Source organism: Babylonia areolata, chromosome 31 (assembly GCF_041734735.1).
Source record: "Babylonia areolata isolate BAREFJ2019XMU chromosome 31, ASM4173473v1, whole genome shotgun sequence".
Taxonomy (NCBI): Eukaryota; Metazoa; Mollusca; class Gastropoda; order Neogastropoda; family Buccinidae; genus Babylonia; species Babylonia areolata.
Window position 1 is genome coordinate 31,097,000 of NC_134906.1, and position 15,000 is coordinate 31,111,999.

Below are 15,000 nucleotides of genomic sequence, written 5' to 3' on the forward strand. Positions count from 1 at the left end.
CTTGCACATTCACACAAAGCCTCAGGACTCTCACTGTCACACACAAACATTCACAAAATGTAAAAATTCCCTCTCTTCCACACAGAAGAATGTAACTTTCTCTCTCTGTGTCACACACACACACACACACACACACACACACACACACAAGAAAAAGACAGGACAGGAAGTAAGATAAACAGACAGACAGATGTACAGACAGGAAGTCAGATAAACAAACAGACAGAGGGACAGACAGGAAGGCAGATGGACAGAGGGACAGACAGATAGACAGACAGACAGATGGACAGAGGGACAGACAGATGGACAGAGGGACAGACAGACAGATGGACAGACAGACAGACAAGAAGGCAGATGGACAGACAGAGTGACAGACAGATGGACAGACAGACAGACAAGAAGGCAGATGGACAGACAGAGTGACAGACAGAGGGACAGACAGACAGACAAGAAGGCAGATGGACAGACAGAGTGACAGACAGATGGACAGACAGACAAGAAGGCAGATGGACAGACAGAGTGACAGACAAATGGACAGACAGAAGGCAGATGGACAGACAGAGTGACAGACAGACAGGAAGGCAGATGGACAGACAGATGGACAGACAGACAGATGGACAGACAGACAGACAGACAGAGGGACAGAGAACTGACAGTGGGTCCAGCAGGGCCAGCAGGACCAGGATCACCACGAGGGCCTTCAGGTCCCTGCACACAGCATGATGTTGACACATGTCATACTGCTGTTAACACTCCATACCAATGTGAACATACATCACACTGCTGTTGAATTCCCCCTCCCCCCTCATACCCTCCCCCCAACCTCATCCCCGCCTACACCCAATCACCTTTCACATCACACATCATCCTCCATCCTCCCCCCTCACCCCTACACCCAATCACCTTTCACATCACACATCATCCTCCATCCTCCCCCTCACCCCCCTCACCCCTACACTCAATCACCTTTCACTTCACACATCATCCTCCATCCTCCCCCTCACCCCTACACCCAATCACCTTTCACTTCACACATCATCCTCCATCCTCCCCCCACCCCCCTCACCCCTACACCCAATCACCTTTCACTTCACACATCATCCTCCATCCTCCCCCCACCCCCCTCACCCCTACACCCAATCACCTTTCACTTCACACATCATCCTCCATCCTCCCCCTCACCCCCCTCACCCAATCACCTTTCACTTCACACATCATCCTCCATCCTCCCCCCCTCACCCCTACACTCAATCACCTTTCACTTCACACATCATCCTCCATCCTCCCCCTCACCCCCCTCACCCCTACACCCAATCACCTTTCACTTCACACATCATCCTCCAACCTCCCCCTCACCCCCCTCACCCCTACACCCAATCACCTTTCACATCACACATCATCCTCCATCCTCCCCCCACCCCCCTCACCCCTACACCCAATCACCTTTCACTTCACACATCATCCTCCAACCTCCCCCCCTCCCACTCCATAAAATCAAAGCCAAGCTGACTCACAGGACTGCCAGGGAATCCACGGCCACCAGGGAAACCCCCCAGACCTGGGGGACCAGGGGGACCTGGATTACCTTGTGGTCCTTGTGGTCCCTGAAATCACACAGACATGATGGTTACCCTGTGGTCCCTGAAATCACACAGACATGATGGTTACCCTGTGGTCCCTGAAATCACACAGACATGATGGTTACCCTGTGGTCCCTGAAATCACACACAGACATGATGGTTACCCTGTGGTCCCTGAAATCACACAGACATGATGGTTACCTTGTGGTCCCTGAAATCACACACAGACATGATGGTTACCCTGTGGTCCCTGAAATCACACAGACATGATGGTTACCTTGTGGTCCCTGAAATTACACAGACATGATGGTTACCTTGTGGTCCCTAACTCTCACCCTCTCTGCACACCACCAACACTCTATGGAACACCAACACTGTATGGAGCTCTATGGAACACCAACACTCTATGGAACACCAACACTCTATGGAACACCAACACTCACCCTCTCTGCACACCACCAACACTCTATGGAACTATATGGAACACCAACACTCTATGGAACACCAACACTCACCCTCTCTGCACACCACCAACACTCTATGGAACTCTATGGAACACCAACACTCACCCTCTCTCCAGATTTGCCAGCCTGTCCTGACACGCCCTGGTCACCAGGGGGACCCTGCACAGCACAACAACACCTGGTCATAACATCAACACCTGGTGACTACACCTGGTCATAACATCAACACCTGGTGACTACACCTGGTCATAACATCAACACCTGGTGACTACACCTGGTCATAACATCAACACCTGGTCATAACATCAACACCTGGTGACTACACCTGGTCATAACATCAACACCTGGTGACTATACCTGGCCATAACATCAACACCTGGTGACTACACCTGGCCATAACATCAACACCTGGTGACTACACCTGGCCATAACATCAACACCTGGTGACTACACCTGGTCATAACATCAACACCTGGTCATAACAACAACACCTGGTCATAACATCAACACCTGGTGACTACACCTGGTTATAACATCACCTGGCCACTACACCTGGTCATAACATCAACACCTAACACCTGGCCACTACACCTGGTCATAACATCAACACCTGGTCATAACATCAACGCCTAGTCACTACACCTGGTCACTACAGCAACACCTGGTCATAACAACAGCACCTGTTCAGTACACCTGGTCATAAAATCCAACACCTGGTCACTACAGCAACACAATGGTCACTGCACCTGGTCACTACAGCAACACAATGGTCACTGCACCTGGTCACTACAGCAACACAATGGTCACTACACCTGGTCACTACAGCAACACAATGGTCAGTACACCTGGTCACTACAGCAACACAATGGTCACTGCACCTGATCACTACAGCAACACAATGGTCACTACACCTGGTCACTACAGCAACACAATGGTCACTGCACCTGGTCACTACAGCAACACAATGGTCACTACACCTGGTCACTACAGCAACACAATGGTCAGTACACCTGGTCACTACAGCAACACAATGGTCAGTACACCTGGTCACTACAACAACACAATGGTCACTACACCTGGTCACTACAGCAAGGTCAGTACACCTGGTCACTACAACAACACAATGGTCACTACACAATGGTCACTACACCTGGTCACTACAGCAACACAATGGTCACTGCACCTGGTCACTACAGCAACACAATGGTCACTACACCTGGTCACTACAGCAACACAATGGTCAGTACACCTGGTCACTACAGCAACACAATGGTCACTGCACCTGATCACTACAGCAACACAATGGTCACTACATCTGGTCACTACAGCAACACAATGGTCACTACAGCAACACAATGGTCAGTACACCTGGTCACTACAGCAACACAATGGTCACTACACCTGGTCACTACAGCAACACAATAGTCACTACACCTGGTCACTACAGCAACACAATGGTCAGTACACCTGGTCACTACAGCAACACAATGGTCACTACACCTGGTCACTACAGCAACACAATGGTCAGTACACCTGGTCACTACAGCAACACAATGGTCACTACAGCAACACAATGGTCACTGCACCTGGTCACTACAGCAACACAATGGTCACTGCACCTGGTCACTACAACAACACAATGGTCACTACACCTGGTCACTACAGCAACACAATGGTCACTGCACCTGGTCACTACAGCAACACAATGGTCACTACACCTGGTCACTACAGCAACACAATGGTCACTGCACCTGGTCACTACAGCAACACAATGGTCAGTACACCTGGTCACTACAGCAACACAATGGTCACTACACCTGGTCACTACAGCAACACAATGGTCACTACACCTGGTCACTACAGCAACACAATGGTCACTACAGCAACACAATGGTCACTGCACCTGGTCACTACAGCAACACAATGGTCACTACACCTGGTCACTACAGCAACACAATGGTCACTACACCTGGTCACTACAGCAACACAATGGTCACTGCACCTGGTCACTACAGCAACACAATAGTCAGTACACCTGGTCACTACAGCAACACAATGGTCACTGCACTTGGTCACTACAGCAACACAATGGTCACTGCACTTGGTCACTACAGCAACACAATGGTCACTACACCTGGTCACTACAGCAACACAATGGTCACTGCACTTGGTCACTACAGCAACACAATGGTCACTACACCTGGTCACTACAGCAACACAATGGTCACTACACCTGGTCACTACAGCAACACAATGGTCACTACAGCAACACAATGGTCACTGCACCTGATCACTACAGCAACACAATAGTCAGTACAGCAACACAATAGTCAGTACAGCAACACAATAGTCAGTACAGCAACACAATGGTCACTGCACCTGGTCACTACAGCAACACAATGGTCACTACACCTGGTCACTACAGCAACACAATGGTCACTACACCTGGTCACTACAGCAACACAATGGTCACTGCACCTGGTCACTACAGCAACACAATGGTCACTGCACCTGGTCACTACAGCAATGACTTCTCTGTGATAGCATTGGTTTACTCTCTGGTCACATGACTTCTCTGTGATAGCACTGGTTTACTCTCTGGTCACATGACTTCTCTGTGATAGCATTGGTTTACTCTCTGGTCACATGACTTCTCTGTGATAGCATTGGTTTACTCTCTGGTCACATGACTTCTCTGTGCCAGCATTGGTTTACTCTCTGGTCACATGACTTCTCTGTGATAGCATTGGTTTACTCTCTGGTCACATGACTTATCTGTGATAGCATTGGTTTACTCTCTGGTCACATGACATCTCTGTGATAGCACTGGTTTACTCTCTGGTTACATGACTTCTCTGTGATAGCATTGGTTTACTCTCTGGTCACATGACTTCTCTGTGATAGCATTGGTTTACTCTCTGGTCACATGACTTCTCTGTGATAGCACTGGTTTACTCTCATGACTTCTCTGTGATAGCACTGGTTTACTCTCTGGTCACATGACTTCTCTGTGATAGCACTGGTTTACTCTCTGGTCACATAACTTCTCTGTGATAGCATTGGTTTACTCTCTGGTCACATGACTTCTCTGTGATAGCATTGGTTTACTCTCTGGTCACATGACTTCTCTGTGATAGCACTGGTTTACTCTCTGGACACATGACTTCTCTGTGATAGCATTGGTTTACTCTCTGGTCACATGACTTCTCTGTGATAGCATTGGTTTACTCTCTGGTCACATGACTTCTCTGTGCCAGCATTGGTTTACTCTCTGGTCACATGACTTCTCTGTGATAGCACTGGTTTACTCTCTGGTCACATCACTTCTCTGTGATAGCATTGGTTACTCTCTGGTCACATGACTTCTCTGTGATAGCATGGTTTACTCTCTGGTCACATGACTTCTCTGTGCCAGCATTGGTTTACTCTCTGGTCACATGACTTCTCTGTGATAGCATTGGTTTACTCTCTGGTCACATGACTTCTCTGTGATAGCATTGGTTTACTCTCTGGTCACATCACTTCTCTGTGATAGCATTGGTTTACTCTCTGGTCACATGACTTCTCTGTGATAGCATTGGTTTACTCTCTGGTCACATGACTTCTCTGTGATATCATTGGTTTACTCTCTGGTCACATGACTTCTCTGTGCCAGCACTAGCTTACTCTCTGGTCACATGACTTCTCTGTGACAACATACTGACACAATTGTCAACAACGAAACACTGACACAATCATCAACAACAACAACATACTGACACAATCATCAACGACACACTGACACAATCATCAACAACAACAACATACTGACACAATCATCAACAACGGCACACTGACACAATCATCATCAACAACAACAACATACTGACACAATCATCAACAACAACAACGACACACTGACACAATCATCAACAACGACACACTGACACAATCATCAACAACAACACACTGACACAATCATCAACAACAACAACACACTGACACAATCATCAACAACAACACACTGACACAATCATCAACAACAACACACTGACACAATCATCATCAACAACAACATACTGACACAATTGTCAACAACGAAACACTGACACAATCATCATCAACAACAACACACTGACACAATCATCATCATCAACACACTGACACAATGACCGGCAGCAGACTTACCGGGGGGCCTGGTGTTCCTCTCTCTCCGTCCTGTCCTGATTCTCCATTGGGTCCCTGCACACACACACACACACACACACACACACTTCAGTCACCTGTCCTGTCCTGTACACACCTCTCAGTCACCTGTCCTGTACACACACCTCAGTCACCTGTCCTGTACACACACCTCAGTCACCTGTCCTGTACACACACCTCTCAGTCAGTGTCCTGTACACACCTCTCAGTCAGTGTCCTGTACACACACCTCTCAGTCACCTGTCCTGTACACACACCTCTCAGTCAGTGTCCTGTACACACACCTGTCAGTCACCTGTCTTAGTCTTGCCACTGGAAATTGGTGGACCCGGACGAGAGAGTGAGGTCGACGTTGCGCAACTCCTCTTCACTTTAAACAAACTCATCGCGCAAGTCATCAGTCATCCAAAATGACCTTTCATCCTTCATCATTTCATCACCCCCAAGTCCTGTGGCGACAGGCGAGCGACGAAACGACAGGTGTGGGTACACTGGCAGTCGCAGCCGCAGACCTGCACGCAGGCGGCTCAGGCCATAGGGTCGTTCTTCGTCGACAGGAGCAGCGATGGAGCTCGGCAGCCGTCTGAGCGTCTGAGCAGCCCTCTTTAGGAATGCACTGCTCACCTCCCTGGCATGAGGAAGGGGCTAGAAAAGGTGCCCTAAAAATTGCCTGCTCCATATCACCCTGGCCAGCATACCGCGGCTGGCGGGGACCCTACATCAGCGGTCGAAACAAAGAGAAAGAAAAGAAAAAAACAAGGATCGTTCCTCTCACCATTGGTGCTTGGAACATAAGGACTCTCCTGGACAGAGATAACACGGACAGACCCCAAAGGAGAACAGCACTAGTTGCATCCGAACTCGCCAGATACAACATCGACATCGCAGCCTTGAGTGAGACTCGGCTTGCAGGCGAAGGCGAGCTCTGTGAACGGGGATCTGGTTACACCTTCTTCTGGAGTGGACGAGGAAGCGAAGAGCGATGTGAGGCTGGCGTTGGTTTTGCAGTAAAAACAGCACTTGTCAGCAAGCTAGCTGGAATCCCAAAGGGAGTCAACGATAGGCTTATGACCATGAAACTCCCACTGGCATCTGGCCAGAAGCACCTCACCATTGTCAGTGCCTACGCCCCAACCATGACCAACCCGGATGAAGTGAAGGCGAAGTTCTACGAGGACCTTCACTCTGTCATTGCTGCCATCCCTAAAGCAGACAAGCTCATCATTCTTGGGGACTTCAATGCTAGAGTTGGCTCTGACTACATCTCCTGGGATGGAGTGATTGGAAAGCACGGTGTGGGCCACTGCAACCCAAATGGATTGCTTTTGCTTCAGACCTGTGCAGAGCACGAACTGCTGATAGCCAACACAGTTTTCTGCCTCCCTACCCGTAACAGGACGTCATGGATGCACCCTCGCTCAAAGCATTGGCATCTCATCGATTATGTCATCGTCAGGAAAAGGGATAGGCAAGATGTACGTGTAACAAAGACCATGTGCGGCGCCGAATGTTGGACAGACCATCGCCTTGTAGTCTCGAAGCTGAATATTCGAATCCAACCCAAGAGACGCCCCCAAGGCCAGAAGGCTCCAAAACGGCTCAACATCGCTAAGCTGAAAAGCATCACCATCAAACAGTCCTTTGTGGAGCTGCTGGAAGATCGTCTGGAATCCGCCTCTCTGGACAACCAGAATGTGGAGTCTGACTGGAGGACCCTGCGTGAGCTGATCTATAGTACAGCTTCAGAGACCCTGGGACCCATGACCAGAAAGCACAAAGACTGGTTTGATGAAAACTGTGATGAAATCAAGCAGCTTCTGGATGAGAAACGCCGTCTGCATCAAGCCCACCTGAGCAACCCAAAGTCCACATCAAAAAAGGATGCATACAATGACATCCGCAGGACTGTTCAGCAAAAGTTACGCCAGATGCAAGATAAGTGGCTGAGTGACAAAGCTGATGAGATCCAGGGATATGCTGACAGGCACGATATGAAGAGGTTCTATGATGCCTTAAAAGAAGTCTACGGCCCCACATCCTCAGGATCATCCCCCCTCCTCAGTGCAGATGGGAATACCTTGATCACCGAGAAGGAGAACATTCTTGAACGATGGGCTGAGCACTTCAACAGTGTCTTAAATCGCCCTTCCTCCATAAATGATGAAGCCATAGACCGTCTCCCACAAGTCCCCACCAACGAAGCACTGGACGATCCGCCAACACTTCTTGAGACCCAGAAAGCAATCCGTCTGCTATCCAGTGGCAAAGCACCTGGCTCAGACTCCATACCAGCAGAGGTCTACAAGGATGGAGGCACTGTGCTGACTGAGAAGCTTCATCAGCTGTACTCACTCATGTGGAAAGAAGAGACGATCCCCCAGGATTTCAAAGATGCATCTATCATTCACTTGTACAAGCGAAAGGGGAACCGGCAAGCCTGTGATAACCATCGGGGCATATCCTTGCTCTCCATCGCAGGCAAGATACTTGCCAGGATCCTACTTAACCGCCTCACAGCACACCTTGACCAAGGTTATTTGCCTGAGAGCCAATGTGGATTCCGGAAAGAGCGCGGAACCACTGACATGGTGTTTGCTGCAAGGCAGCTGCAAGAGAAATGTCAGGAGCAAAATGCTGATCTGTTCTCCACCTATGTCGACCTCACTAAGGCCTTCGACACCGTGAGTAGAGAGGGACTGTGGAAGATCATGGCCAAGTACGGATGCCCTCGGAAATTTATTTCCTTGGTCAGCCAATTCCATGAAGGCATGCAGGCTCGAGTCCAGGACAATGGTGAAACATCTGCTCCTTTTGCTGTCACAAATGGTGTCAAGCAAGGCTGCGTCCTGGCTCCAACGCTGTTCAGCCTCATGTTCTCTGCAATGCTTACTGATGCCTTCAGAGATGGCGATGTTGGAATCGGCCTAAAGTACCGAACAGATGGCAAGCTGTTTAACCTCAGAAGGCTTCAAGCAAAAACGAAGGTCATGACAGACATCATCAGAGACTTTTTGTTTGCTGATGATTGTGCCCTCAACGCTGGATCTGAAGCTGACATGCAACTCAGCGTCGACAAGTTTGCCACTGCCAGCAGGCACTTCGGCCTTACCATCAGCACGAGGAAAACTGAAGTTCTCCATCAGCCAGCCCCAGGGAAACCCTACGTTGAGCCCAACATCACAGTCAACGGTCAGAGACTCAGTGCGGTGGAGCGGTTCACATACCTTGGCAGCACACTGTCACGAAATGTGACAATCGACGATGAAGTGAACGTCAGGATTGCAAGAGCAAGCGCAGCTTTTGGTAGACTCAATGCAAATGTCTGGAACAGAAGAGGCATTAGTCTTGAGACCAAGCTAAAGGTCTACAGAGCAGTAGTTCTCCCCACACTACTGTACGCCTGCGAAACTTGGACAGTGTACCAACGACATGCCAAGAAGCTGAACCACTTCCACACAACATGCCTCAGGAAGCTACTGAACATCAAGTGGCAAGACAAGACCCCTGACACAGAGGTGCTCGCAAAAGCCACCCTTCCCAGCATCTTCACCATCCTGATGCAGTCCCAGCTTCGCTGGGCTGGACACGTGGCGCGCATGCCAGACCATCGGCTGCCCAAAAGGCTCTTCTATGGCGAGCTGCAACAAGGGAAGAGATCACACGGAGGTCAGAAGAAGCGCTTCAGAGATACTCTGAAAGTCTCTCTGAAAGCGTTTGATATCAACCCTGACTCCTGGGAGGAATCTGCAGTGGACCGTGACAAATGGCGCGCTGCTGTGCACAAAGGCACCAGGTTGTGCGAGGCCAACAGGACTGCTGCAGCTGTCGAGAAGAGGCAGGCCAGAAAGTCACGGGCAAACAAGCTCCCTGACAATGATATGCCTGTCTTTGTCTGCCCCAACTGTCAGCGAACATTTCGTGCGCAGATTGGACTATTCAGCCATCTGCGCACTCACAGATAGATTCATGAGCATCCTTCCCCCCACCCCACCACCACCCTCCCCCCATCCCCCATCCCCCATCTGGATGACAACGATGGTCATCATTGATCTCGATGGACACACCATACACACACCTCTCAGTCAGTGTCCTGTACACACCTCTCAGTCACCTGTCCTGTACACACACCTCTCAGTCACCTGTCCTGTACACACACCTCTCAGTCAGTGTCCTGTACACACCTCTCAGTCACCTGTCCTGTACACACACCTCTCAGTCACCTGTCCTGTACACACACCTCTCAGTCAGTGTCCTGTACACACCTCTCAGTCACCTGTCCTGTACACACACCTCTCAGTCACCTGTCCTGTACACACCTCTCAGTCACCTGTCCTGTACACACACCTCTCAGTCAGTGTCCTGTACACACCTCTCAGTCACCTGTCCTGTACACACACCTCTGAGGCACCTGTCCTGTACACACACCTCTCAGTCAGTGTCCTGTACACACATCTCAGTCACCTGTCCTGTACACACACCTCTCAGTCACCTGTCCTGTCCTGTACACACACCTCTCAGTCACCTGTCCTGTACACACACCTCTCAGTCAGTGTCCTGTACACACACCTCAGTCACCTGTCCTGTACACACATCTCAGTCACCTGTCCTGTGCACACACCTCTCAGTCACCTGTCCTGTACACACCTCTCAGTCACCTGTCCTGTACACACACCTCTCAGTCAGTGTCCTGTACACATCTCTCAGTCAGTGTCCTGTACACACACCTCTCAGTCACCTGTCCTGTACAAACACCTCAGTCACCTGTCCTGTACACACATCTCAGTCACCTGTCCTGTGCACACACCTCTCAGTCACCTGTCCTGTACACACCTCTCAGTCACCTGTCCTGTACACACACCTCTCAGTCAGTGTCCTGTACACACCTCTCAGTCAGTGTCCTGTACACACACCTCTCAGTCAGTGTCCTGTACACACCTCTCAGTCACCTGTCCTGTACACACACCTGTCAGTCAGTGTCCTGTACACACCTCTCAGTCACCTGTCCTGTACACACCTCTCAGTCAGTGTCCTGTACACACCCTTTCTGGGCTCTGGTAACTTGATTCACTCACTCATTCCCAGTAACTGGTGGACTCTCTGTGTCCTTAACAAGTAACTGCTGGACTCTCACTGTCCTTAACCAATAACTGGTGGACTCTCACTGTCCTTAACCAATAACTGGTGGACTCTCACTGTCCTTAACCAATAACTGGTGGACTCTCTGTGTCCTTAACCAATAACTGGTGGACTCTGTGTCCTTAACCAATAACTGCTGGACTCTGTGTCCTTAAGCAATACCTGGTGGACTCTGTGTCCTTAAGCAATAACTGGTGGACTCTCACTGTCCTTAAGCATTAACTGGTAGACTCTCACTGTCCTTAACCAATAACTGGTGGACTCTCTGTGTTCTTAACCAATAACTGGTGGACTCTCTGTGTCCTTAACCAATAACTGGTGGACTCTCTGTGTCCTTAACCAATAACTGGTGGACTCTCACTGTCCTTAACCAATAACTGGTGGACTCTCACTGTCCTTAACCAATAACTGGTGGACTCTCTGTGTCCTTAACCAATAACTGGCGGACTCTCTGTGTCCTTAACCAATAACTGGTGGACTCTCACTGTCCTTAACCAATAACTGGTGGACTCTCTGTGTCCTTAACCAATAACTGATGAACTCTCTGTGTCCTTAACCAATAACTGGTGGACTCTGACTGTCCTTAACCAATAACTGGTGGACTCTCACTGTCCTTAACCAATAACTGGTGGACTCTCTGTGTCCTTAACCAATAACTGATTCACCCAGTCTGTCCTTAACCAATAACTGGTGGACTCTCTGTGTCCTTAACTAATAACTGATGGACTCTCACTGTCCTTAACCAATACCTGCTGGACTCTCTGTGTCCTTAACCAATAACTGGTGGACTCTCACTGTCCTTAACCAATAACTTGTGGACTCTCACTGTCCTTAAACAATAACTGATTCACCCAGTCTGTCCTTAACCAATAAATGGTGGACTCTCTGTGTCCTTAACCAATAACTGGTGGACTCTCACTGTCCTTAACCAATAACTGGTGGACTCTCTGTGTTCTTAACCAATAACTGGTGGACTCTCTGTGTCCTTAACCAATAACTGGTGGACTCTCACTGTCCTTAACCAATAACTGGTGGACTCTCACTGTCCTTAACCAATAACTGGTGGACTCTCACTGTCCTTAACCAATAACTGGTGGACTCTCTGTGTCCTTAACCAATAACTGGTAGACTCTCTGTGTCCTTAACCAATAACTGGTGGACTCTCACTGTCCTTAACCAATAACTGGTGGACTCTCACTGTCCTTAACCAATAACTGGTGGACTCTCTGTGTCTTTAACCAATAACTGGCGGACGCTCTGTGTCCTTAACCAATAACTGGTGGACTCTCACTGTCCTTAACCAATAACTGGTGGACACTCACTGTCCTTAACCAATAACTGGTGGACTCTGTGTCCTTAACCAATAACTGGTGGACTCTCTGTGTCCTTAACCAATAACTGGTGGACTCTCACTGTCCTTAACCAATAACTGGTGGACTCTCACTGTCCTTAACCAATAACTGATTCACCCAGTCTGTCCTTAACCAATAACTGGTGGACTCTCTGTGTCCTTAACTAATAACTGATGGACTCTCACTGTCCTTAACCAATACCTGCTGGACTCTCTGTGTCCTTAACCAATAACTGGTGGACTCTCACTGTCCTTAACCAATAACTTGTGGACTCTCACTGTCCTTAACCAATAACTGATTCACCCAGTCTGTCCTTAACCAATAAATGGTGGACTCTTTCTGTCCTTAACCAATAACTGATGAACTCTCTCTGTCATTAACCAATAACTGATGAACTCTCTCTGTCCTTAACCAATAACTGATGAACTCTGTCCTTAACCAATAACTGATGAACTCTCTCTGTCCTTAACCAATAACTGATGAACTCTGTCTTTAACCAATAACTGATGAACTCTCTCTGTCATTAACCAATAACTGATGAACTCTCTGTCCTTAACCAATAACTGATGAACTCTCTCTGTCATTAACCAATAACTGATGAACTCTCTCTGTCCTTAACCAATAACTGATGAACTCTGTCCTTAACCAATAACTGATGAACTCTCTCTGTCCTTAACCAATAACTGATGAACTCTCTCTGTCCTTAACCAATAACTGATGAACTCTCTGTCCTTAACCAATAACTGATTAACTCTCTGTCCTTAACCAATAACTGATGAACTCTCTCTGTCCTTAACAATAACTGGTGGACTCTGCCTACAAACAGGATCAAAGAAATGATCTTCCACTGCTCTACACCTACATACTCTAACACACACATGTGCAGACATACAGACAGAATATTGCTAAGAACATACAATTCATTACAGCCATGGACTGCAACACACCATACAGACAGAATACAGTGAAGGAGCACATAAAACTCCACACCATACAGACAGAATACAGTGAAGGAGCACATAACACTCCACACCATACAGACAGAATACAGTAAGGAGCACATAACACTCCACACCACACAGACAGAATACAGTGAAGGAGCACATAACACTCCACAGCAGTCACACAGACAGAATACAGTGAAGGAGCACATAACACTCCACACCACACAGACAGAATACAGTGAAGGAGCACATAACACTCCACACCACACAGACAGAATACAGTAAGGAGCACATAACACCCCACACCATACAGACAGAATACAGTGAAGGAGCACATAACACCCCACACCATACAGACAGAATACAGTGAGGAGCCCATAACACTCCACACCACACAGACAGAATACAGTGAAGGAGCACATAACACCCCACACCACACAGACAGAATACAGTAAGGAGCACATAACACTCCACACCACACAGACAGAATACAGTGAAGGAGCACATAACACCCCACACCATACAGACAGAATACAGTGAAGGAGTACATAACACCCCACACCACACAGACAGAATACAGTGAAGGAGCACATAACACTCCACAGCAGTCACACAGACAGAATACAGTGAAGGAGCACATAACACTCCACAGCAGTCACACAGACAGAATACAGTGAAGGAGCACATAACACTCCACAGCAGTCACACAGACAGAATACAGTGAAGGAGCACATAACACTCCACACCACACAGACAGAATACAGTCAGGAGCACATAACACTCCACAGCAGTCACACAGACAGAATACAGTGAAGGAGCACATAACATTCCACAGCAGTCACACAGACAGAATACAGTGAAGGAGCACATAACACTCCACAGCAGTCACACAGACAGAATACAGTAAGGAGCACATAACACTCCACAGCAGTCACACAGACAGAATACAGTGAAGGAGCCCATAACACTCCACAGCAGTCACACAGACAGAATACAGTGAAGGAGCACATAACACTCCACACCACACAGACAGAATACAGTGAAGGAGCACATAACACTCCACACCACACAGACAGAATACAGTGAAGGAGCACATAACACTCCACAGCAGTCACACAGACAGAATACAGTGAAGGAGCACATAACACTCCACAGCAGTCACACAGACAGAATGCAGTGAAGGAGCACATAACACTCCACACCACACAGACAGAATACAGTGAAGGAGCACATAACACTCCACACCACACAGACAGAATACAGTAAGGAGCACATAACACTCCACACCACACAGACAGAATACAGTGAAGGAGCACATAACACTCCACAGCAGTCACAC

The 15,000-nt window shown here is 48.5% G+C and overlaps 1 protein-coding gene across 3 annotated transcripts in view; it reads right to left on the reverse strand.

Moving 5' to 3' along the window:
• The window catches only part of LOC143276145 (uncharacterized), a 215,760-nt gene that overhangs the window by 74,357 nt on the left and 126,403 nt on the right, over positions 1-15,000 (reverse strand). For all 3 annotated transcript variants that reach the window (XM_076580561.1, XM_076580563.1, XM_076580562.1), the window contains 4 exons: positions 6,212-6,265; positions 2,150-2,203; positions 1,515-1,604; positions 655-708 (listed from right to left, as the gene is read on the reverse strand). In XM_076580561.1, the coding sequence (XP_076436676.1) occupies positions 655-708; positions 1,515-1,604; positions 2,150-2,203; positions 6,212-6,265 (252 nt within the window). The remainder of the gene's footprint in view (positions 1-654; positions 709-1,514; positions 1,605-2,149; positions 2,204-6,211; positions 6,266-15,000) is intronic.